At 37.6% G+C, this 22,737-nt stretch overlaps 1 protein-coding gene across 1 annotated transcript in view; it reads right to left on the bottom strand.

The window, feature by feature from the left end:
* PKHD1 (PKHD1 ciliary IPT domain containing fibrocystin/polyductin) overlaps positions 1 to 22,737 on the bottom strand; it is a 483,789-nt gene that overhangs the window by 206,252 nt on the left and 254,800 nt on the right. Inside the window, exons 50-51 of the mRNA XM_049653801.1 lie at positions 21,126 to 21,191; positions 14,938 to 15,066 (exon numbers count right to left, since the gene is read on the bottom strand). Of these exons, the coding sequence (XP_049509758.1) occupies positions 14,938 to 15,066; positions 21,126 to 21,191 (195 nt within the window). The remainder of the gene's footprint in view (positions 1 to 14,937; positions 15,067 to 21,125; positions 21,192 to 22,737) is intronic.

The raw sequence follows: 22,737 nt of genomic DNA on the forward strand, positions 1-22,737 counted from the left end.
GTGGGTGATGGGTATTGAGGAGGGCACCTTTTGGGATGAGCACTGGGTGTTGTATGGAAACCAATTTGACAGTAAATTTCATATTTAAAAAAAAAAAAAAAAAAAGAAAACTTAAACGGAAAAAAAAAATAAATAAATAAAAAAAATAAAAAAAAAAGGGAAATCTTAACACAGTTATTAAACACTACTATGGTATTAAAATTCAAATAAATGCCAAACCCTCCTTCTCTAGATGAGTATAATTTTAATCATATATTCTCAAAGTTTACTTACTGATAAACTTAAAAATAAATTGATAAGTTATATATACATATCACAATACTAATGTAATGCATGTTATCTACATAACGTAACATATACAAAGGTAATACTTTCAAAGTATAGGATAAAAAATAAATTAAAATAAAGGATTTAGTATTTTCTATCTGCTTTTCAATGTATTATCTGTCATGCCCCATTTTGGAAGCCACAGCATTAGACAGCTAACAAATGCCTAGACCCGCCTCCCCTACACTCATATATATGCATGTAGACAGATGTCAATATGTCATTCATGAAAGCAAATCAACTAAATTCTCCAGTCAAGCTAATCACTGTGCAGCTGATAAGACACTGAGGCAACAGATCATAACCTGACACCCCTCTCTCAGCTCCCTGGGGTCATTATGAGGCTTGAGGGATAGCACAAACTATGAAGCAAGTTCTCAATCCCCTTTACAGCACAAGGAAAGCAACTGGGTGAAGTCAGAGGGGTAAAGGCAGGATATTTCACTCGAGGAGTGAGAGGGAGTCGTGGGTCTACCAGGATAGCTTCTGCTCTCATATTGCCAGAATTCTAGAATCTCAGAGACAGATCCGTATTTCTAGGGGCTAATTTTCCAGTTGCCCCTCAGGAGGGTCTAGGAGTCAGCACTCTGGGACCCACGCTACATCAGAGGAACATGTCTGTATTTCCTTTCCAGAGGTAGCATTGCTCATCTTGAATCCTACTCATAGAATCCTGCCCACTTCCTTTTTCCACATGGTTTTAGTAAGAAAAACTGCCACCGTTGTGAAGATCAGATTATAAATAACTGCACCTGTGAAAGGAAACTCTGCTCTAGACAGTCATTCCCTGGATCTCTCAAGAAGAAAGCATTTCCATACTTTAGCCCCTCCCCTGTGATGGGCTGAAGAGAAGAGAGAGGGGTCTGGCTTGTCAGTGTCCACAGTCTGATTCAGAACTGGAGCCGTATCCCCAAGGGCAGCCACCCAAGGCTTTCGGACTCACTGTGTCAACAAATTATTGTACCTGCTGATCCATCTCAGATCCAGCAATCATACCATCAGTATGATGGAGGAAAGGGGCTGGGATTGAATCACCGTTCTGTCCAATTCACCATTCATTCATTCACTAGCTCACTCACTCACCCACTTACTCATTTAACAAAGATGAAAAGAGCATCTACCCTGTTCTGGGCTATCCTGGACACTGGGAGCACAAAGATAAGAAGTTCCCATTGGTACCAACAATGTGCTACAAGACAGCAGGGTGATGCCTGCAGAACAGCCCAGCCAGTCCTGACACAGAGCAATAAGTTCACCACCTTTGTGCGACCCTTCGTGCGGGCTTGCTAGACATCATCTCCCCACACACTACCACTGCCTGAGAAATGCAGTCAGTAGGATTGGCCCACCGTCACTAAACCAGGCAAAAACCCAGCTCAATCTACGTAAGAGCAAGGTTTTTATCCAGACACTAAATTGCCATCAGGTGATGTTATCATGTAAATAAAGAGCGGCAAACAGATGGCTTCAGACAGGATCCAGGGCTGGCAAAGCATCACTGATGTTACAAATGAAGAAAAGCGAGGACAAGCCATTTGATACAGAGCAGGCCCTGGAGTGCACAGCAGCCTGGCTAACAGAATACCGGTCTCAATAATTCAACCATAGCAAAAAGCAGTCACACCCCACTTATAGATTTTGTTCATCAGGTGCTACTCATCTCCAAATATGGGGATATACCTCTAACATATATTCCTACCTTCCCATAAAGTAAATTTGACAGTGGTGTTATCTGTTTAGATCTCTTGATATCACATCCTTTCAAAGGCTTTATTCTGATCCCTCCCAGATGTGTAAATAGGGATAGTGTAATGAACTAGAGACACTCAAAGAATCTGGAAACTTGGATTTGAATCTGTGCCATCTGTGAGCTTTCTTGGGCATCCCTTTTGGGGCCCATTTTTCTCAGCGATAAAATGAGAGATAACTGTCGCAGAGATCATTTGCTCCCTCCTAGTGTTTTCCCTCTCCTCAGTAACAAGAACTCCTATTTCTAGCTCAATATATTGTCATGTAGTCAAAAGATTACATTTCCAAGTCTCCTTTACAACTAGTTATGGTCATTCGACTAAGTTTTGGCCAATAAGATGTATGAAGAGGTGTCATGTGTGACTTATAGGAAGAATCCTTTTTTTACTTCTTGCTGTCTAGAATGTGGCTGCAATGGCTGGAGCTCTGGTAACCATACTGAACCACAGAGTAACTTTGGGAATGGAAACAACACATGGTGAAGCAATAAGATAAATGGAATCGAAGCCCCTGACACTGTGGAACACACTCCTTTTACTAAGGAGACATAAACTTCTATTTCTCAGATCTTTGTTATTCAAAGACCTTACCTAATACAAGCGAATACCTAGCCCCATAGAGTGCCTGCAAGGATTAGATTGTGTCAGATTACTTGTACTCAGTGTTTCCCTAAAACTCTGTCATCATAAGCTGCTCTGTGAATAAAAGGATTACATGGTGAAACATCTTTGAAAAACAGCACATACTGTATCCCCCTCTAGAAATTACACAATCAATATTACTACATAAAAGCTTTGAAAAGACCAGAGTCAAAGAAGTTATTTTTCTGGTTTAGTCCAAAATTTTTCAAACTTACTTGACTTCATTATCTTTCTTCCATGTGATACTTATAAAAGAGCCAGGTTCATAGGAAACAATTTGATAAATTCTGGATAAATTTATTTTTAGTAATAGTTAATATACAAATCATTGTTTTTAGCATTACAATATGGATTCACCTAATTGGATTCACTTCCGTTCTAGTCCAGGCCCTCATGGTATATGGTTTCATAACCCCCTGAATGTTTCCTATAGCACAGTTGCTAACTTGATCACTTTATACTTGTATATGTGATTACATTTCTCTCTCTCATACTAGGCAGTAATTCCAGGTAGGTATTAGAACTGTTTTGCTCACCATTTTATCCTCAACATAAGGAAAAAGGCCTGGAACATAATAAATCATGTACCCAGTAAGTATTTGTTCAATATAGTCATGATTCCTGAACTCTGCTTGAATACCAGGCACACTGTGCAAATGGCATGATGGAATAAGTGTAATTCACTTTTGGGAAAGAACATCAATGTTCACTTTCAGGAGAAGTTTTGTTGTTACTTTTTGCTCTCTTGGATAGCACGCAGGCCATTAACTCCTCCATGGCCCATGTGGAATCCTAATGGACAAAACAAAAAATGATCCTTCTAAGGGAGTATTATTTAATCCATAAGAAATCCTGAGTAATACTGACCTAAGGATAAATTTGGAGATTTTAATATGCTTCCAGATAAAGGAAAAAAAAAACTTCAAAGTTGTCAGCAAGACCCTATTATTGGGTTCAATGGGTCTGGATGTCCAAGATACATCACTGACATGGCTAGAAACTGGTGTTGCCTATGAGATGGTGCTTATCTGGGGCCAGAAATCAGCATGAAAAACTTGACCTCTCCACATGTTTTGGAAGTCCCATACCCCGAGGGCTGTGTTCTGAAAGTAAGACATTCAGGCAAAAAGGTCTTCTTATATGAGGGTTCTTGTGATCTACTCCTAGAAGTCCCAGAACATCACTTCTACATTCTATCAGCCAAGCAACTCACTAAAGCCAGCTCAGATTCAAAGGGAGAGGAGTGAGCCCCCACCTCTCCAGCAGAGGAATAGCATACACTTATCGACAAGGACTATATGGCAGCACTTTTTGAAGGAGACCTACAATAACATTTAAATTATGATAGTAATTAGAACCAGTGCTAGATATTATCATTTAATGCTCTAATTAAGAAGCATATATATCACAAATTTTATTTTTCATATTTTGATAGCTATATTATCACCGGTTTCTTTTATAGTACTATTTTATTTTACATATGAAAAATATTATTAGGAGGGGTGCCTGGGTGGCTCAGTCACTTAAGCGTCTGACGTCAGCTCAGGTCATGATCTCATGGTTTGTAAGTTCGAGCCTCATGTCAGGCTCTTTGTAGACAGCTCAGAGCCTGGAGCCTGCTTTAGATTCTGTGTCTCCCTCTCTCTGCTCTCCCCTGCTTGTACTCTGTCTCTGTCTCTCTCTCTCTCTCTCTCTCTCTCTCTCTCTCTCTCTCTCTCAAAAGTAAACAAACATTTAAAATTTTTTTTAAAAAAATAAGGAAAAAGATTATTAGCAGAATGGATCTAGGCTTCACCAGACTACCAACCAGACCTAGGGCACATGAAAAGTTAAGAACTCCTGGGTTGTGTAAAAGCGTGGTGACTCAGGAGTTGACCGAAAGCTACCTACGCTATTCCCACCCCTGCTGGCTGGGCTGTGCCATTAATCACCTTGTCACTAGACATACTTCTTATCTTTAAAGCTCAGCATAAAAGGAGACTCCAAAAGCAACCTCAAGAAAGTATAATCAACTCAAGAAATGGCAACTATACCTAAACCAATAATTGGGAAATCATAAATTATTTAATTCTACGTTCCAAGAATATCTGCATGGAAAAACAGACCATGAAGTAAAAAGAAAAAGATGTAATTCAATTAGAGCAAGCGAAAAAAGCCCTGCTCTACATTAAGGGCCCCATAGACAGCTGTTCCTTACTTGGCTGCACTTTCCCAACCCCAACCGGGAGGGCAAAATGCATATGCAATCACTCAGGTCTCCTTCTCTTGTAAGAAATGCCTGTGTCTCTTCAAAGAATATTAATTCCATGAGACAAATTTCCTGAGGGAATAAAACTAGGTAAAATGTAAGTTTATGCATTTAAAGCAAGAAAAAATTCATTAATTCTCAACAAATTTGTGACAAAGCAGATCATAGAACATGAGGTTGGTAGGAACTTTAAAAGGGATTTCTTAGTGCGGTGACCAACTCGTCCTAGTTTTCCATAGACTGTCTAGATCTCATCAATGAAAGTCCTAGGTAAACCAAAGTAGTTGGTCACTCTGTTTACTAATGACTTTAAAGAAATTAATTCCTAATATCAACACACTAAAATAAATATCAAAATCTTTGGATGCTGCATTCAGTATTCCAAAGTGGAAAGGAATTTGAAGTGCTCTGATGGCCTGCTTTGCAGGTATTAAATATGACCATCAATTATTACCTCCAGAATGAAACCTATTGTAAGTATTACACACAGTCCTCTAAATATTTTTAAAAATTATTTCTTGTCCTGTTCTATAGTTTTTTAATACTGTACCTCTTTAGGAAATGAGTGATATCTTAGAGATTATAGCCTATTCTATCTTCCCAAACTGATTGAACTGTACAAATTGGCCAATACTGTTGGAATTAACCTATCATAGGAGCCTATGAATTTAGAAAACTTAGTATTCTAACCAGAGAGTGACCAGAGACAACCTGGTTGTCACCCTAGAAGTGCTGCTCTCATCTGTGAGTAATTGCTTTTAATTTTAACAAAGATATGGGGATCCTTATAGACAGTGATCTCTACAAGGGTTTCCATAAAGATCCAATGTACATGTGTGAAACTGTAAGACCATTAGATTTTGCAGCAGCTTTTGCTGCTTTTTGCAGCAGATTTTGACTTACAGCAGCTTCCAGGGAGTATGTAGTTTATCCTCAGGCAATTTCTAAATTGCCCTCCTCGTCCTCCTTGGCACCACCTCCACCATCTTCCTGTTGCTCTTTTCTTGCCTTCTGTTGTCCTACCTAACTTCCTAGTTTCATGATTGCTCCTTCTCTGGTTTCACTTCTTGCCATTTAAATTAGAATTTCCACCTTAAATTAGAATTGTCTCCTACCTGCTCTATAGAGCTATGTGTGATGGCTTCCTGTTGGCTCTCCCCTAGTTCAATCCCCAAGGCCTCCTCAGTCAATGATTCTGAGGATTACCAAATCTAAATCCAGATTCCCAACTAGCTTCCCTCCCAAACTTCTGCTCCACATTTCCATTAGTTACCATTCAGGCATATAAACATGACATTTAGTATATGTCTAAGGGAATTTATTATCTTCCCTGTTACCTCTATTTCTCCCCCTGCATCCTCTATCTCTACCAGTGGCATCCCTAGCCATTAACCCATGTACAAAATTGAGTACTCTTTTCCATCTTCTTTACCATTCACAATTAATAAAAGGCCAAGACCTGCCAGTTCTGCTTTCCACCATAGCAGCACAGCTCCATAGCAACCACCAATGCATTTATGACTACAACAAAGCTGATAGCTTATATTGTTAAGGTCAAAGTACACATAAAAGTCCTGGAGAAAATAATGCATTGTCCCTTTAAAAAGTAGTTTTAAACTATGCAGGAAGTATGCAGGGGATATGTAGGAGAAAGAAGTTGTTATAGTAGCAAAGAAATCACACCTATTGCAACTGAAGGAAAAGCACCAGAGGTGTTTTCTAGGCATACCTGTTACGTTCCTCTGACGCTGGAACACAGGGTGCCCAGAAGGGTATAAATGAATAAAAGCAGTTATTCTCCAAGTGGGGGTAAGTACCACAATGAGCAATGGGTCTCCTACATACTTCACACTTGCCAACACCACCCTGCCCCCTCACCCAAATTATGACCTGAAAACCCTGAGGAAACATGTCCCCTCCAAGAAAACTACTATGATACTAATACTAATGAGCTATGACAATGAGTATGTTTCTCAGGTGAGTAATGACAGAAAAGGGTTTGAAAAATCACTCAATTAAAGTAGAACTCTAATTAGTTCCAGCAAGTTAGCAAGCCATAAAGAGTGTCAGGGCCTACATGACTTTGGATCCCAAGAGAAGATTCTAAGTGAGTTCTAATTAGCCCAGAAACAAACACCATGATTGAGTCAAGCAGAGATTGACAAAGTGAGATGAGGGAAAGGCTATCAACCTATTTTAATATATTTTTAAAGTAATGTTCCTTTTATTGCTTATAGGAAGTAAAAATATCTGCTCTGCTATTAATTTAACTGAATTTAATTTTTATGGAGAAAACATATATAGCTATAAAAACATATGTATATTTTAAATTCCAACTCCTGTTTGGAATTGTCCACTCCTAACAACGGCACTCTGTCACAGGCTTTGGTCAGTAGTTAGGGTACTATTACTATTAATTTGTAAGAAGCCATTTGAATTGTGGTCACTGAAACTAGAAGGAACTTCCTAAGCTCCAAGTGTGTCTTGTAGATATAATCTTATTTGAAGGAAATAAACCTAAAACAACAACAACAAAAAAGAAACAGTACTCCTTCTTATAAATTTTGGGAGGCAATTGGCAACACTAGGTTGAAAACAAGGAGGCTGAAATTCTGTTCTTATCCTTGGTACAAACCATCATAAAAGTCTGGGCAATAATAATGCATTTCACTGCATTTTACGATATCTAAAACACTTGCATTACCTTAGCTCATTTTAGTTGGATTAGATAGCCACTAAATTGCCTACCAGCTTCAACAATTCTACGTCTCTGTATTTTTCCATACATGTATATTTATATTTACTTAATGCAAGTAAACCCACATAAAGACAACCCAAAATAAAACAAATTCCTAGATAATCACTGAGTTCATCAAAGAAATCCATACTGCAAAAGGATTTTACACCTAGATTGCTTTCAGTAGTGAGCTTCTATATATATTCTTAAATTAACAGACATATGAAAAGTGAGTTTACATTCAATACTTCAAAACTCTTTGGGAAGGTCTATGGAAACATTTCTACCACAAAGCCTGAGATTTTCAGTTTTTCTTCTTGTGGGAAGAATGTGGCCTTAACACCCTTTACCATTAAGCAATGTTCACGGTCTATATTCTCTGCCAAGGAACTGCCTAAAAGGAAGGAGATTTATACAGTATCTAAAGATCCTTTGATCTCTGGTTTTAGATTTTCTTTTTATTTGTTTTTATTTGACAATAATACTGATTAAAGTATTTGTATCAAAAGTATTTCTTAAAAAATCATATTCATCTCTTCTTTCCCGTAAAATCTTAACAAATAGCTTCCCCATTCATATTCTAAATAAGGTAAAAGAAAATTTTGGCTGCTGTCCCTGCACACTTTTAATTTCTGCCCTGAGAGAAATAAAATGCTCAAAATATTTGTTATCTGCTCTTCCCCCTCACCCCAGCACACTCTTCTCTCCCAAGGAGAGACTTCTGGTCGTGCATGTAAAGATTTGGATGTGTGCTGCAGCCGAACACTGTCGTTTGACCCCACCTCAAAGTGAGTAATCCCAGATCAGGGGCCCACAATTATGTTTGGAGGGTTGAAGAATCCTACTATCAGGCAGCAAAGGGCAGTACAAGACCACCAAGCATAATAGATTCTAAAAAAAAAAACTAAAATCTTTTGACCACTCTGGACTCCTGGTGTTCTTCAATTTCTCATTCAGGTAAGCCAACAGAATCTAAATAAATTCTGCCAAGAGAGGAAAAACAGTACAAATTTAGCAGACCCTAACACTCAAACCTTTTGAATTAAGTCAGGTACATCTGCTCTTAATTACATGCATGCACACACACTCACACACATAAATACATACACAGTGGTAGATTAAAGACAGCTGCACATTCTTTGCTTGTCCTCCCATTGAAAGGTGGAGCTTAATTCTCCTCCCTTGTATCTGGGCTGCCTTTAGTGCCTCACCTGACCAAGTGAATATGGTGGTCATGATATTTGGAGACTGTTAAGGTTGGCTCAGAAGGCATGCAGCTTCTACCCAGGTCTCTTGGACTGCTCAATCTTAGAGAACTCCCTCTTAGCCTGCCCTTTCTTGGAATCCAGCTGCCATGCTGTGAGGAAGCCCAAGAGGCTCCACAGAGAAACCCACATGGAAAGAAACTGAGGCCTCTTAGCTGACTACCCTGGCTGAGCCCCCAACCAAAACCAACACCAACTGTCAGCCATGTGAGTGAGTCATCTTAAACCATGCAGCCAAGTTGAGCTTTTAGATCACTATATCCCAGCCACCATCTGGCTACAATGCCTGGAAGATTCAAAACAAGAATACCTCAGGCTTTCCCACAAAACTGTCAGCAAAATAAAATGTGAGGTTTAAGCTATTAAGTGTCTAGGTGGTTTGTTAAATAGAAATAGATTTCATCATAGAATGGACCCCAGTAATGTGGGCTTAAATTTCTTGCCTTTTCAACTTGCTGGTAGTCCAGAATAAATGAGGTAATGGTTTGCAAGACTCTGGTCCCACCCAAATGGGACAACGCCAGAATATTGAAAACTATTCAGGCTACAGGGATATAACACAATATTTGTAACATCTGATTTCTAATTGGTTTTGCAGACTTAAATCTCGGTTACATGTATCTTATTCTAAATTAGTTATAATCTCACATAAGAAAAAGGTAAATCAAGCTAATAATGCTATGATTACAGCATTTTGTAGAAATTCTCCCCCCAAAACTACTTGATGATTTATGATCATTTTACCTCATATCACCAAGTTTAATGTGTCATCATTTAACAAAGAAATGCATTAAATATTGCCACCTTTCAACATCACATGGCTTTGAGGAGCTTCTCTGCCATTTAAAATACCCAAGTATTGAAAATCAGAACAAACAGAAGAACTATTATAAAAGAAAAACAGTATTAGCCCATTCATTTCTTCAAATAAGAACAGTTCAAAGTAATACAGAAAAAAAGGAACACTGTGAATTCTAACACACACACACACACACACACACACACGTGCAGTCTATGCTGGAGGCTATATGATATCATATCTGTACTGTTCAAAACAGAATCCTATCATTTGGAATTAAAACACATTCTCCTTTCATTAAGCCTACTCTGTGTGAAAAGGGTATCATCCTGTCATGGCTGAAATTCCTTCAAAGAAAGCACTGGAAGCATCTTACACAAATCCTCTCAGGTCCTTTCAGGACAAAACGTGGAGTACAGGTTAGCAGGATTATTTCACCCATTGACCAGCTATGCTTGCAAAAGTGTGATTTGTATAATATGTTAGATAGAACTTGTTTCCACTCTATAAGATGTCTAGAATGCATTTATACCAATTCTCTCAATATTTAGGGGGCAAAGACAATCAGATATACTTGTTTGTGTGAAGCAAAGTTATCATAAACTATAATGCAAAGCAAATTCTTCATGATTACCTTAGCTTACTCCATATAATACCACCAAGAAGAATTTACGGCTCTTTCAAAATCCAATGTCTATAAAGACAGAACGCCTTGGAGGAAAATGGTACCATACTTAAGATAGTGATATCTTTTATTAGTACAGTAAAGTCCTATTTTTATGGAATAGGATGGGTCTGAGGTCATTCCATAAAATTGATTTTCCAGAAAATGGAAATAGGCAATTTACCCTAAGAATTTTATTGAAAAATTATGCTATTCTATTTGAATAATGATGGGAATGTTCTACACGTTTCCTTTATTAATGAATTAAAATACACAAAACACCATAAAATTATATTAGAGGTTCAAAAGTATCACTTAAATCTTCTTTACCAGTCACTTTCATTTTGTAAAATCAGCAGTTCCATTAAAATCGTATTATGTAAAAATGGGTTTTTACTGTAATAATAGTTATTACCTATTTAGCTCCCAAGGATGTTGTGAAAATTAAATAATAAGCCATTGGAAAGCAAATACAAAGTGTTGCTAATACCAGGGGCCAAGAGGGGCAGTCAGATGGAAAAATGAAGGAAAAGAGCACCTGATACATTAAAAATCACAGCTTTCATCTCTAATTCCATTACTGCCAATACTCTATGCAGTGATCATGTGTACTGTTACCTCATTTAATCTTTGTAACATTATGACATACATATTAATTACAGCCCTCATTTTATAGATGAATGTCAGAGAAGCTTAAAACTTGTCCAAGGTCACACAATTGGTCAATGTTAAAATCCACATGGGAACCTAGATTTATCCTAGTCAACAGCCCATCCTCTATATCCTAAAACGTTACTAACTCCCTAATATGCCTTTGTGTCCCCCGACCTTCAGATTCTTACTCCATTTTTTAAGGTCCTCTTCCTCCATGAAGCCACCTCTCTTCCATTTACCTGAGACACTTTGATTGAAAACACTTTGATTCAAAACACTTCTGTTGCTAACTCCAGCTATTTGTTGTATTATTATGTATTCTGTGGGGTTTTTTTTAAGTTTATTTATTTTGAAAGAGTGCAAGCAGTTAGGGGAAGGGCAGAGAGAGGGTGAGAGAGAATTATAAGCAGGCTCCGCACTGTCAGCACAGAGCCCACAGCGGGGTTTGATTTCAAGAAACTCTGAGATCATGACCTGAATCAAAACCAAGAGTCAGACACTTAACTGACTGAGCCACCCAGGCGCCCCTGTGTTTTATTGATTCAGCTAAATCCCTAGCGGTTTGAGGTCATGGCTGTATCTGATTTGCCTTTGGATCCCCGGATCAGGAGCACCTGGTACAGAGCCTTGAACACAGTGAGTGTTCCATAAGTGTTGCCTAAACTGAATTGGAAAGAAGTGTTAACTTGAATTACAACTACATTTGCTGCCAGATGTAAAGAACATGCTTTTGCTAAAGGCTCATTACATCAGATACCTCTTTGGGAAGTTTCTCCAGTTTTTTCATGTGTATGTACCTAATGGGGATGTGGTAAGATTGAATTCTTTGAGCATCTGACATATGCTATGTACTCAATAAATAGTTGGGTGTTTTTTTCCTTTTTAATCCCAAGTGAAGGAGACAATATGAACAATAAGCAGGGAAGTATAAATCCTGTATAATGTATAATCTGATTTGGATGAATCAGAACAAGCAGGGCTGGTAAATTTGTCTTTTTAATGATACTATGAGGAGGGCTCTGGAATCGAATTTCTTGTTGCAGCCTCTTTACTTACTAGCTGGATGAACTTGGGCAAGTTACTCAACCTCTTTATGTCTCAGATTCCTCACCCATAAAAAGAAGGACAATACCAAGATCCACTTATAAAGTAGTTGTGAGAATCAATTGAGAAAATCCACACAGAACATGTAGCACAGTGCAGGTCACACATCAAGCACTCAAATTATATTTGCTATTATTATCGTCATTATCATCATCATAAAAACCTTAACTCATAGGTATCTGCTCAAAGGAAAAGACATTATTCTTCACAGCCCTGTACAAGTTATAGCTGTACTGTGTCAAATTCATGAAACTCAAAGATTTTAATTCTAAAATTAAATTATCGGTGGCAGCTTTGAGATTGTGCACTTCTTTCAAGCAATATTTGTTGTTGGTTTTGTGCCACACTTGGGAGAACAAACTTATCTGATTCAAGGAAGACTGGGAATGAAAGAAACCAAGAGAGCCAGGTAAAAGTCATGAACACAAAACCACAACTAGAAAGGTAAATTCAAACTAAAGGTCCATCAGAGGTCAAAATATCAGGGTTTGCCAAAAACTCGAAGGGAAAAGTAAACCATAACAGCTCCTACGCAAGACCCCAAACAGAACAATGGATTCAAATGTTCACTGTAAGATCATTTGTTGGGGTTAAAAGATAGCTTATTAGAGAAGAAAAAAGAAGCAACAGGATAAGAGTAAAAACTTTGTTTATTATGTATTACATACTCGTTTTCATTCACTTGTCTTTCCATTTGAAAACTGGAAATAATAAACAATAACTGCATGGCTTAAAAATATTAACTTCTCTGATTCTCACAATAAGACTGGAGGACCAATGGAAAGATACTTTCTACATCCAACACCTGTACTTCTCCCTCATGCCCCACTTTTTTCCAAAGCACTGATCTGTGCTATTTTAATTCTATTTTATTTTATTTCTTGATCTGTGCTATTTAAGAACTGTTTCATGGAGAATCCAAGTCCATCTTATAAGCTGACCATGCATGAACAAAGGAATGAAGAATGACGGAGAATGCCAGGGGCTCCCAACAGTCAGGGCACACAGTGGATATAGTCAACTGCAGTGCCAAGCGAGATAGCTAACATTACTCCTCTCTCAGCATAAAGGTCCCTAAGGATACTAAAAACTTGGCAACGTTGAAAAGCTTCACTTGCTTCCTGCATGGGGTGGGGGAAACAGCTTGCTTAGTGGGAAAAACCATAGCCCAGGGCCAATCCGCTGGCTACATTCATCAAAGAAATGGCTGCAACAGAACAGATTTTTCCCTTCCGTATGGGAATGACTCATGAGCTTGTTTATTCAAAAAGTTACATTCTCCATTGAGAGAAGTGGATGATAGGGGAGTAGGATGATAATAATAGTTCAAGTTCATACTAGTCAGCCTGCCCTCTCCTGTCTCTCGTCTCTCTCTGCACAGCTGTATTGGCACAACTCCAATGCCCAAAATGTGGTTACCATGTTTTAATCATTCTGCCTTCATTTTGTATCCTAAATAAAGCAAGAAACACAACTACTCTTTTTCATTTACTCTTTGCCCTCTTAGAAAGAGAATGCATTGATTCGGTAAGAATTACGGACTTTGTGTCAGACTGCCAGGGTTAAAATCCTGACTGCTGACTTGCAAACTGTGTGAACCTGGGCAAGTTACTTAACTGCCCTGGGCCTCTGTTTCCTTGTCAGTAAAAATAGGAATAAGAATAATACTTATATCACAAAGTTATTATGAAGAGTGAATTAGTGAACACATGAAGAATAATTCCTGCCATGTTGCTAGTTGTACATTTATTGACATCACTTCACAGATGACCAAATATTCCTCTTCCAGTATGGATGTTTTTAAATTCAGGATTACCTTAGGAAGTTCAAATTAAGCCATAAATGAAAGTAGGTCTTTTAGGGGAGAGATATTTGTTCTCTGAAAAATATTTTCTTTTCAGGCTAGGGAGATTTTCTTGGAGTTTCGAGAACTGGCTCGTAAGAAAGAAGAATTTTGGGGGCACCTCCCTGGCCCAATTGGTACAGCATGCAACTTGATCTCAGGGTTGTGAGTTCAAGCCTCAGGCTGGATGTAGACACTACTTAAAAATAATAATAATAAAATAAAATCTTTAAAACAGAAATAATTTTATAAGTATGGGTGTGTGTTTCTGTTTATCTGAAGAATCTTCTTTCTTCCATATGTGTGTATATGTGTATATGGGAAGAGGGTTCTATCATCTAGATGATAGATATATACATACATACATAGACTTTTATTTTTCCTTTTTATTTATCAGTTTCCTTTTCCAGCATCTTTGACATATTGTGGCAACAGAAGAGCTTATTCATCATATTTTCTATATTTGAAAAATTCTATATTTAAAGTTTAAAAGTTCTGTATTTAAAATATCCATAAAGGCAAAAGAAAAGAAGTAATTTGCAAATTGCTTCTTTCTATACACTATGTCTTTCAAACATAAGGACAGTAGAATTGGCTGAAAATCTGTTCTTTGACATATAAGAATAAATCCCATTAGTGGAGTTTTCTAACTCCTTGTGGCATGGTGACTGCCCATTCCACTTTAATGAAGGTAAACAGAGCTATTTTTATGAGATTTCATAGGACTATTAAATTCTTCACCTATATTAATTCAAAAAAGAAAGTTATAGATATAAGGGCCTACAAATAAGAATGCCCACATTCTTTACATGTTGTACAATATATTTAAATGACAGATAATTCCCAACTGGATTGTCTTGGTTCAGTCTATCTGTGATTATTTAATTAAGGGACTGTTTTACTCACTGGGTAAAATCAGGACATCATCCCCAGGACCTGGAATGGTATGGTTGTGTCCTCCCCAGCCTTCTTCAAGGCCTATCCATGCTTCAGGAAGGGACCATTTTAAAGCTGACTTAGGTGCAGAGGTAGAAGCTACAAAATGAAAGAAAAATAGAAAAGTAACTATGAAAATCTGACTCACTATAATAACTCGCAAATTCTGTCTTTATTTTAGGATACGAATGATATTTTTACCTCCCAAGGTAGCTGTCTTTTGATATTTTATAACCTTCCAAAAATCATTTTATCAATTATAAAGCAAGTATTCAATTCTTCAATTACATCTATTTCTAGGGAAAATACATTCTACTTTTGTTATTACACATTTGTGTTTTGCCTTATGTAAATATGGCATATGCTCATCATGGAACATTGGAAAATGCAAATATAGAAAAAAATAGTAATAATTACCCATAATCTCAACACCTAGAGATAACTGCCATTAACCTTATATTTGCTTTCCTTCCAGAATTTCTCAGCATTTTTATATAATTGAGATTACATCATATATTAATTTATATTCAGTTCTTATTTTAATTAGCTTAGCAATTTTTAAGATGCATTTTCTAATGTCATTAAAACTCCTTGCAACATAATTTTAATAGGTACATAATATTCTATCATATACAAGGTCTATAATATCCTTAATGTTTGGCATTTAGGATCTTTCCACTTTTAAAATTATAAATAATGCAGTGTTAAATCTCTCTATATAAATCTGCCAGTAACAATGATATCTTCTTAAAATAGAATCTTGGCAATGGAATCACTGAGTCAAAGGTATAATCTTCTCATAGTTCTTAATGCATATTAAGGGCAATGCATAATAAATCTGGACACCTTTCATTGCAGTAGTTTACCTACAGTTCATATGTTCCAACTGGTTTTTATTGCTTCTGCCACTGATGGTCAAATGGCATTTCCTTTTCAACCATCCACTGGCCACTTCATGAGGGAATGGTAACATAAATCTAATAATATCCAGTGGGGGCTGCCCAATATCCATCATGCACAACACCATGTTGAACTGCACCCACATGTTCTTTTCAGAAGTGTGATCCCTAGCACAGAGACAGAGGGCACAGACAGTCTCTCAAAAGAGGATGAGAAGATTCACAGATGATACTAAATGTTATTTGAGTTTTAAGAGTTCAGATAATGTGGTATCTCACGTGATGGGGGGAGGGGGCACAAAAATCTCACCCATTATGCTAATTTCACAAGGATAAATAATGAGTACCTTCTCTACCAAAATTTCCTAAAAAGTAGGGATACAAAAAGGAATAAAAGGCCATTCTTTCCTCCAAAGGAGCAAATAGTGTTGTGTAAGTTGTATAAATAAATCCTGGGAGGATAGAGCTCTGAAGGTGTTCTCTTTAATGGTACCCAACAGAGAGGAAGTGAAACCTTGATAGAGGAGCCTTCCTGGAGAGGGAGCAGCTGAGCTGCATTTTAGGCTTAGGAGTGATAAAGGGAAAGGGTGTTGTGGTGAGACAGACAGAGAGGATGATCATGAGTAATGGCAAGAAATAAGACATTAAGTGAAGGGTCTCTAAACAGTTTGGTGTTGCTGAAACACAGAGCAGGGAGGAGGCAATTGATGAGGCTGGAGAAATAATCAGAGATCCAAGCGTGATGCAACAAAGATGGTAACAAAGATAGAAGAGACAAAGATGACTCCTAGCATAGGTGGTAATGGGCAGAGATGTCCATTAAAACAGAATTGATGAATTCAGTTTGGAAAATATAGAGTTTGGGGTGTCTTTGAAAAGGCCTCCAGGTGGAGATACACAGCAAGCAGGGATTAGATATGAATCTGAAGAATAGGAGAGAGCTCTAAGTCAAAGAAATGAATTTCAGGGTTGTATTTGAAACTCTGAGGATGGTGAGGATATTTCCAGAGGATTACAAATGAGAAGAAAAAATGTCTTAGGTCAGAACCCTGGGGAATGCCCAGTTACTTTGTCTACTGGAACCCAACTCCCTTGTAATCATGGTCTCATTAAAGCCCTTGGGTAACTGAAAAGTATATAGATTGTGGTCAAGTAGAAATCCTAGGGAATTTAGGGGTGCCTGTGTGGCTCAGTCAGTTCAGTGTCCGACTTTGGCTCAGGTCATGATCTCGTGGTCCATCGGTTCAAGCTCCATGTTGGGCTCTGTGCTAACAGCTCAGAGCCTAGAGCCTGCCTCTGGTTCTGTGTCTCCCTCTCTCCCTGTCCCTCCCCACTCACACTCTGTCTGTCTCTCTCTCAAAAATATATAAACATTAAAAATTTAAAAAAAAAAAAGAAAGAAATCCTAGGGAATTTAATCAGCACAAAAGAGACACTCCACCAAGGGAATCAGTCATGGTCTTGGCACAAGGCTCACTCAGAAAGAGGCTTTATAAATATCTTATAAACACCAAGACTGTAATACCTAGTTTCCTCCCAATTTTGCCTCCTTTCCAGTAATATAAATATTCAGGTGGGGATGGCTTGAAGGCTTTGTTGAAATAGCCACTAAGTAGCACCACAGAGGCCAGAGAGAGATGCTCTGTTGCCTTATTTCCAGTGATACTTCAAAAGGGGAATAACCAGTTTCCTTAAAACCATATACCAAGCTTCAAAAACTCTTTATATCACAGAGATTGGAAACAAATTCTTCACTTTGTCATCTTCATTCTAATATATAAGAGAGCTGAAACTGTCTTTAAATGGACAAACTGAATCTTAATGTTCTAAGAATTATTATTATGAATGACTTTGACCATTCTATACCATTCTGCCTTAAGATAAGAACACTCTCATGGAGACATTTCAGTCTCTTGCAGAGATACTAGATTTCTATAGTTAATATCAGGCTTCTTTGTGCCTATTACTATTAAAGAAAGGTGGGGAGAAAAAAAGAAGCCTACTAGAATTAAAGAAGAAGCAGTCAGAGACATGCATGAAGAACCAGGAGAGAGGAATGTTTTGGCAGCCTAAGAAATAGAACATGACCAGAAGGCAGAAGTGATCTTGTTAACAGTGAAGTTCTGATAAAAGAGTGAATAAGGATTGACTGCTGAATTTGGCCACCAGAGCATGGATGATCCAGATGAAAGTGGGTCCAGCGGAATGGTTGAGGTGGAACCAGTGTAGATAATAGCGGATTGAGGGATGCAGGGGAGGGAAGGAAGGGAAGACACTGGGTCAGATCATCCAAAATGCTCACTGAGGATTGAACATTTTATGATTAGAGACCCTTAGTATTTTATTTGTCTTCCTAATCTTTAGATAAATGAGTCTTACCTTGAAACCAGACTCCATGAATTTTGGTCAGGACCAACATTTATAAGGAGGCCTCATCTTGCTTTCCTCCACAAATCTGTCACTCAACAAAAGCCACAATTTAAGGTGGTCTTAACTTGTTATCTATCTGAACCAAATATTGCCCTCTCCACCTTGATCCTTCATCCACCAAGCTTTTTATAGCTCTGCATCAAGAGGCTAGTCTTTCGAGGAGTTTGCAGCAGAGATGTCAACTAGAGGAATATTCAGTATCCATGAATTTTGTTTTGCTTTGTTTTATTTTAATTGAGAGGCACTGAACAGAAGAGGCCAGCAAAGGAGAGGCTAACTACACAAGACAGAGTCATTTACTGATGGGACAAAATTCAAAAGATGTTGAAAGATGGATTAACTGTAAATAAGAGAAGGGCTGATAGATTCTCAGAAATGTGAGGAAAGGAAATAAACTTAGATCTGTGGGGAAAGGATTAAATTTAGGAAGAGAATATACCTGATTATATGAATGTTCTCATGGTACTATGCACCATATATCCAGGTACCCCCCACTGAAAATACATCATTGGGTAAATGCTCTTCAGAAATATTCGTATCTTCCCCCCAAGGTAGGTTTCCTTGCTCATTTTCTCCTCTCCAATATTGTATAAAGCACTGTGGACATTGAGAGGATATAAGTAAGACCATAGTGTTGGAGGAACATGAATGACCTGCGCATTATACACTCATGTTGAATCTCTGAATGGGTTAACATATACAGAGAACTCCATTAATCATCCCATTAGTTGCTTTCAAAGAATTTTTGTTATTGTAATAATTTTACTGTTTTTAATACAGCTTTCCATTAAGTAAAATACACACTCATATTTAAATTTTGACATTAGCAGTGCACCTGGGTGGCTCAGTCAGTTAAGCGTCTGACTTCGGCTCAGGTCATAATCTTAGGGTTCACAAGTTGGAGCCCCGCGGTAGTCTCTGTGCTGACAGCTCAGAGCCTGGAGCCTACTTCAGATTCTGTGTCTCCCTCTCTATCTGCCCCTCCCCTGCTCATGCTCTGTCTCTCTCTCTCTCAAAAATAAATAAACAGTAAACAAATTTTTTAAAATAAATTTTAACATTAACACATGTACCCTATACCATGGGAATCAGGGAATATCTTCAAAGTATATTAATATTTGAAATTTCTTCCTGATGAATGGTCATGTACTAGTTCTGTAACTCTGTGTTTTAGGAATATTTCTTGTTCCAAATTATCTTGGCTAGGAAAACTGATTATATATGATTAATTTTAATCTAGGTCATAAATTAGTATATGTTCAAAAGGTAATTTAAACATCTTAGAGTTTATATGGTATAAACTCACATAGAGTTTATATGGCAGAATGAACACTGAATTGAGTTGAGTAACCTGAGCTCTCATCCAGGCTCAACCAGTGAGAGGAGGGACTTAAGCAAACTATTTAATCTCTAGGCTTCCATTCCCTTATTTGTAAAATGAGGCAATTGGATAGGATAGCATGTGAGGTTCTTTTCCTTATTAATACTCTGTAACTCTATGAAGCTTTCTATTTATTTAGCATGTTATAATTGATAGGTCAAGTGAAACGTCTTTCAGTTAAACTGACCCCTGCTAAGAAGTCCTAGATGTTGGCCACCTATAGTCACCTTCCAAAGAGTCCTTAATAAAAAATCTTCCTACTAAGTTCTGAGTGGCATGACACCTTGACTATATAGCTGGCTGAGTAATTAATGGCCACCCATAAACAGTCCAGTATCCTCTGAGGGGGCCTGGCATGAGACCTACACCCAACAGATATGTTCTCTACAAATGGAGACTGACCCAAACAATTGGAAATTTGAATACAGAACTGTCAGAGAAGAGAGAATTCCCAGATACTTTTCTTGGTAACACTTATTTTAAAGGCGATTTATTTACTGATTATTTAGTTAGTCATTTGATTGACATCCCCATGTGACCATAAGACCCCATGGAGCCAAAGATCATTGCTCATCATTGTTTCCTTCTAAATCTTGCACAAGAGACAATAAATAATGCATTCTGAGCCACCTAAAGGAAAATAAGGATAAAGGACAGGGGACATAAAGAACAAAATGTTATGGCAGCCCAGAAACAGTTATGAAAACAAAGAACCACATTCTTCCCAGTCCAATAAGCATGGAGAAGTAGCCATCAATGCATCTAGTTTAGTTTTAGTCTAGTACCTTTTATTTCATTTATTTATTAATTTAAATGAAGGAGTTAGATCATTTTCTGATTAGCATGGACTCTGCTCTGATGTAACACAAAAAAATGCCTGGAAATCAAAGGAAAACTTGGCCTTTGAAAAGATTTGTCCCTGATGCAAATGCATAAACTTACTCAGGATAAACAAAAACAAACAATGAAATACATTAGAAGGTGTTTATGAGTCTTTCAGTCTTTGAGAATTTGGCTTTTATGAGTTAGAGAGATTTCACAGAACCATCTGACTTTTGGGGAGGATTTGTTTACCCTGATGTCCTGAAATTACTGGGAACAATTAAAGTTTTGAGATACCCTGAATTTTTCTTTCCATTTGGTAGAAGCCTAATGGCCCATCTGCAGATCTGGACTCCGGTGTGCACATATGGTCCATAATTTATGAAATGTGCTTATTTACATGTTTTAATTCTTACTTTCCAATGTTTTGAAAGGCACCCTTCTTATATCTTTCTTTGAAATGCAGACACATTTTTCAGTTATAGGGATGACACAATAGGGAATCGTTAGGCATGAAAGCATTGCCTGTTTATAAAACAATTAGATTGAAGGAATTTCTAGAACTATTATTGGAGGACATTCGGCTGTACCAGGCACTTCTATTTGGTGAGTGGGTTAATACTCACCTGGAATAGTAGGGGGCACACCTTCCTTCACCTGTAGAGTCACTTGGACTTGGCCTTCACCTGAAACTAAACACACACACACACACACACACACAAAAAAAAAAAAAAAAAAAACACGACTTGGATGTGATGCAAAGAACATCTTAATACAGAAGATATTCATGTGATAAAGATGGCTTTATCCTAAATTCCTCCCAACCTAACTACATTTTCAAAAAAAAAGTCCTTGTTAGTTAGTCTAACAATTGATTTCCAACATTTGATTTTGATTGCTTTTATTTGATTAAACTTAATTGCAGTGAGGTCTCCAAGAGAATTGACACATAAATAATTAGGGAGGGGACCCTTTAGCCATATGTTCTTTGGAGGCCAATGTTGGTCAGGAGGGCACACCTCATAGCCTACTTCCTCTCCATCATTTTGAAGGCTTGGCTTTTAGAATTCATGTGTTTTTCAATAGAGTTCAGATCACCCATGAAATGTATTTGCTTTACCTTTATCCAAACAAATTGTCCTTTTAATGAAGGCTTTTTTCCACCCCCCTTTCTCCTTCATCTTCCAAACCAACTGAGCACATTTAAAAGGCCTGGGGTTCATTAATTTTAAGTGTTCAATAAATTAGTGGAAATAATCAAAAGGCCTGATTCTTTCTGATAATGACAATTTGATGTCAGTATAAACCAGTAGATTAAGCTGGGAACATATGCTCCTTTGCCAAGAGAGGCTGCTATAATTAAATAGTGGATGCATCTACAAGGTGCTCTCACGCCTGATTAATTAGTAATCAGGTGCACCAACTCCACTTTTCAGCAACACCTTGTCTCTTATTGGTTAATTACCTTTCTGCCTTATCAGATGTCATGTGAACCAACACCTCCCACCCTGGAGGGCCCACTGCCGTTGAAGGCTGCAGCCTTGAGGACTTGGCCAAACCCATGCTCTCCACTTGCCTTTCCAAGGAACCCTAAACCCTTTCCTCTCACACAGGACAGAGTAGACCAAGGATCATTTTGTCTAATTACAAAGCATACACTTCAGAATATTACAAAAAATAATAGTAATAATAATCCTCAAAGAGATCCATGATGAGACCTCTCCTATGCCTCTATTCTTATTTTGATAATTATTCTCATTTAATTTTTCTTCATTATATAGAATGGCTTTCTCCTTACACTGTACATATATTGCGACTAGGTACAATGACCAACAGGTTCTCTAAGTGTTCTACTTTATCACTACTTCCAAGGTTTTGCTTATATTCTTTCTTTATCCTTTGTATATTTTACCCATTTTTTTATCTTAAGTAAATAAATAAATAAATATAATGCCACCAGCCCAGTATTTCATCTTTTTTTCTATAATCTCTAACTTACCCACGTGTGAACACACTGATATTGGTATTATTTATCCCAAGCTTGCTCTCAACTTAGCAAATACTTATCAAGCATCAGCTGTGATAAATTTAGGATTGCATTATCATTAGCTCTGTCTCTACATCTTGAAGGGAGGAACTTTCTCATGTACCTTAGGACATTAGACATTGCTAGACATGTAAACATTTAATTTTCATGGACTAATCTAGAAATCCTAAATTTATAGTGCTCAACTCAGG

Source organism: Panthera uncia, assembly GCF_023721935.1.
Source record: "Panthera uncia isolate 11264 chromosome B2 unlocalized genomic scaffold, Puncia_PCG_1.0 HiC_scaffold_24, whole genome shotgun sequence".
Lineage (NCBI taxonomy): Eukaryota > Metazoa > Chordata > Mammalia > Carnivora > Felidae > Panthera > Panthera uncia.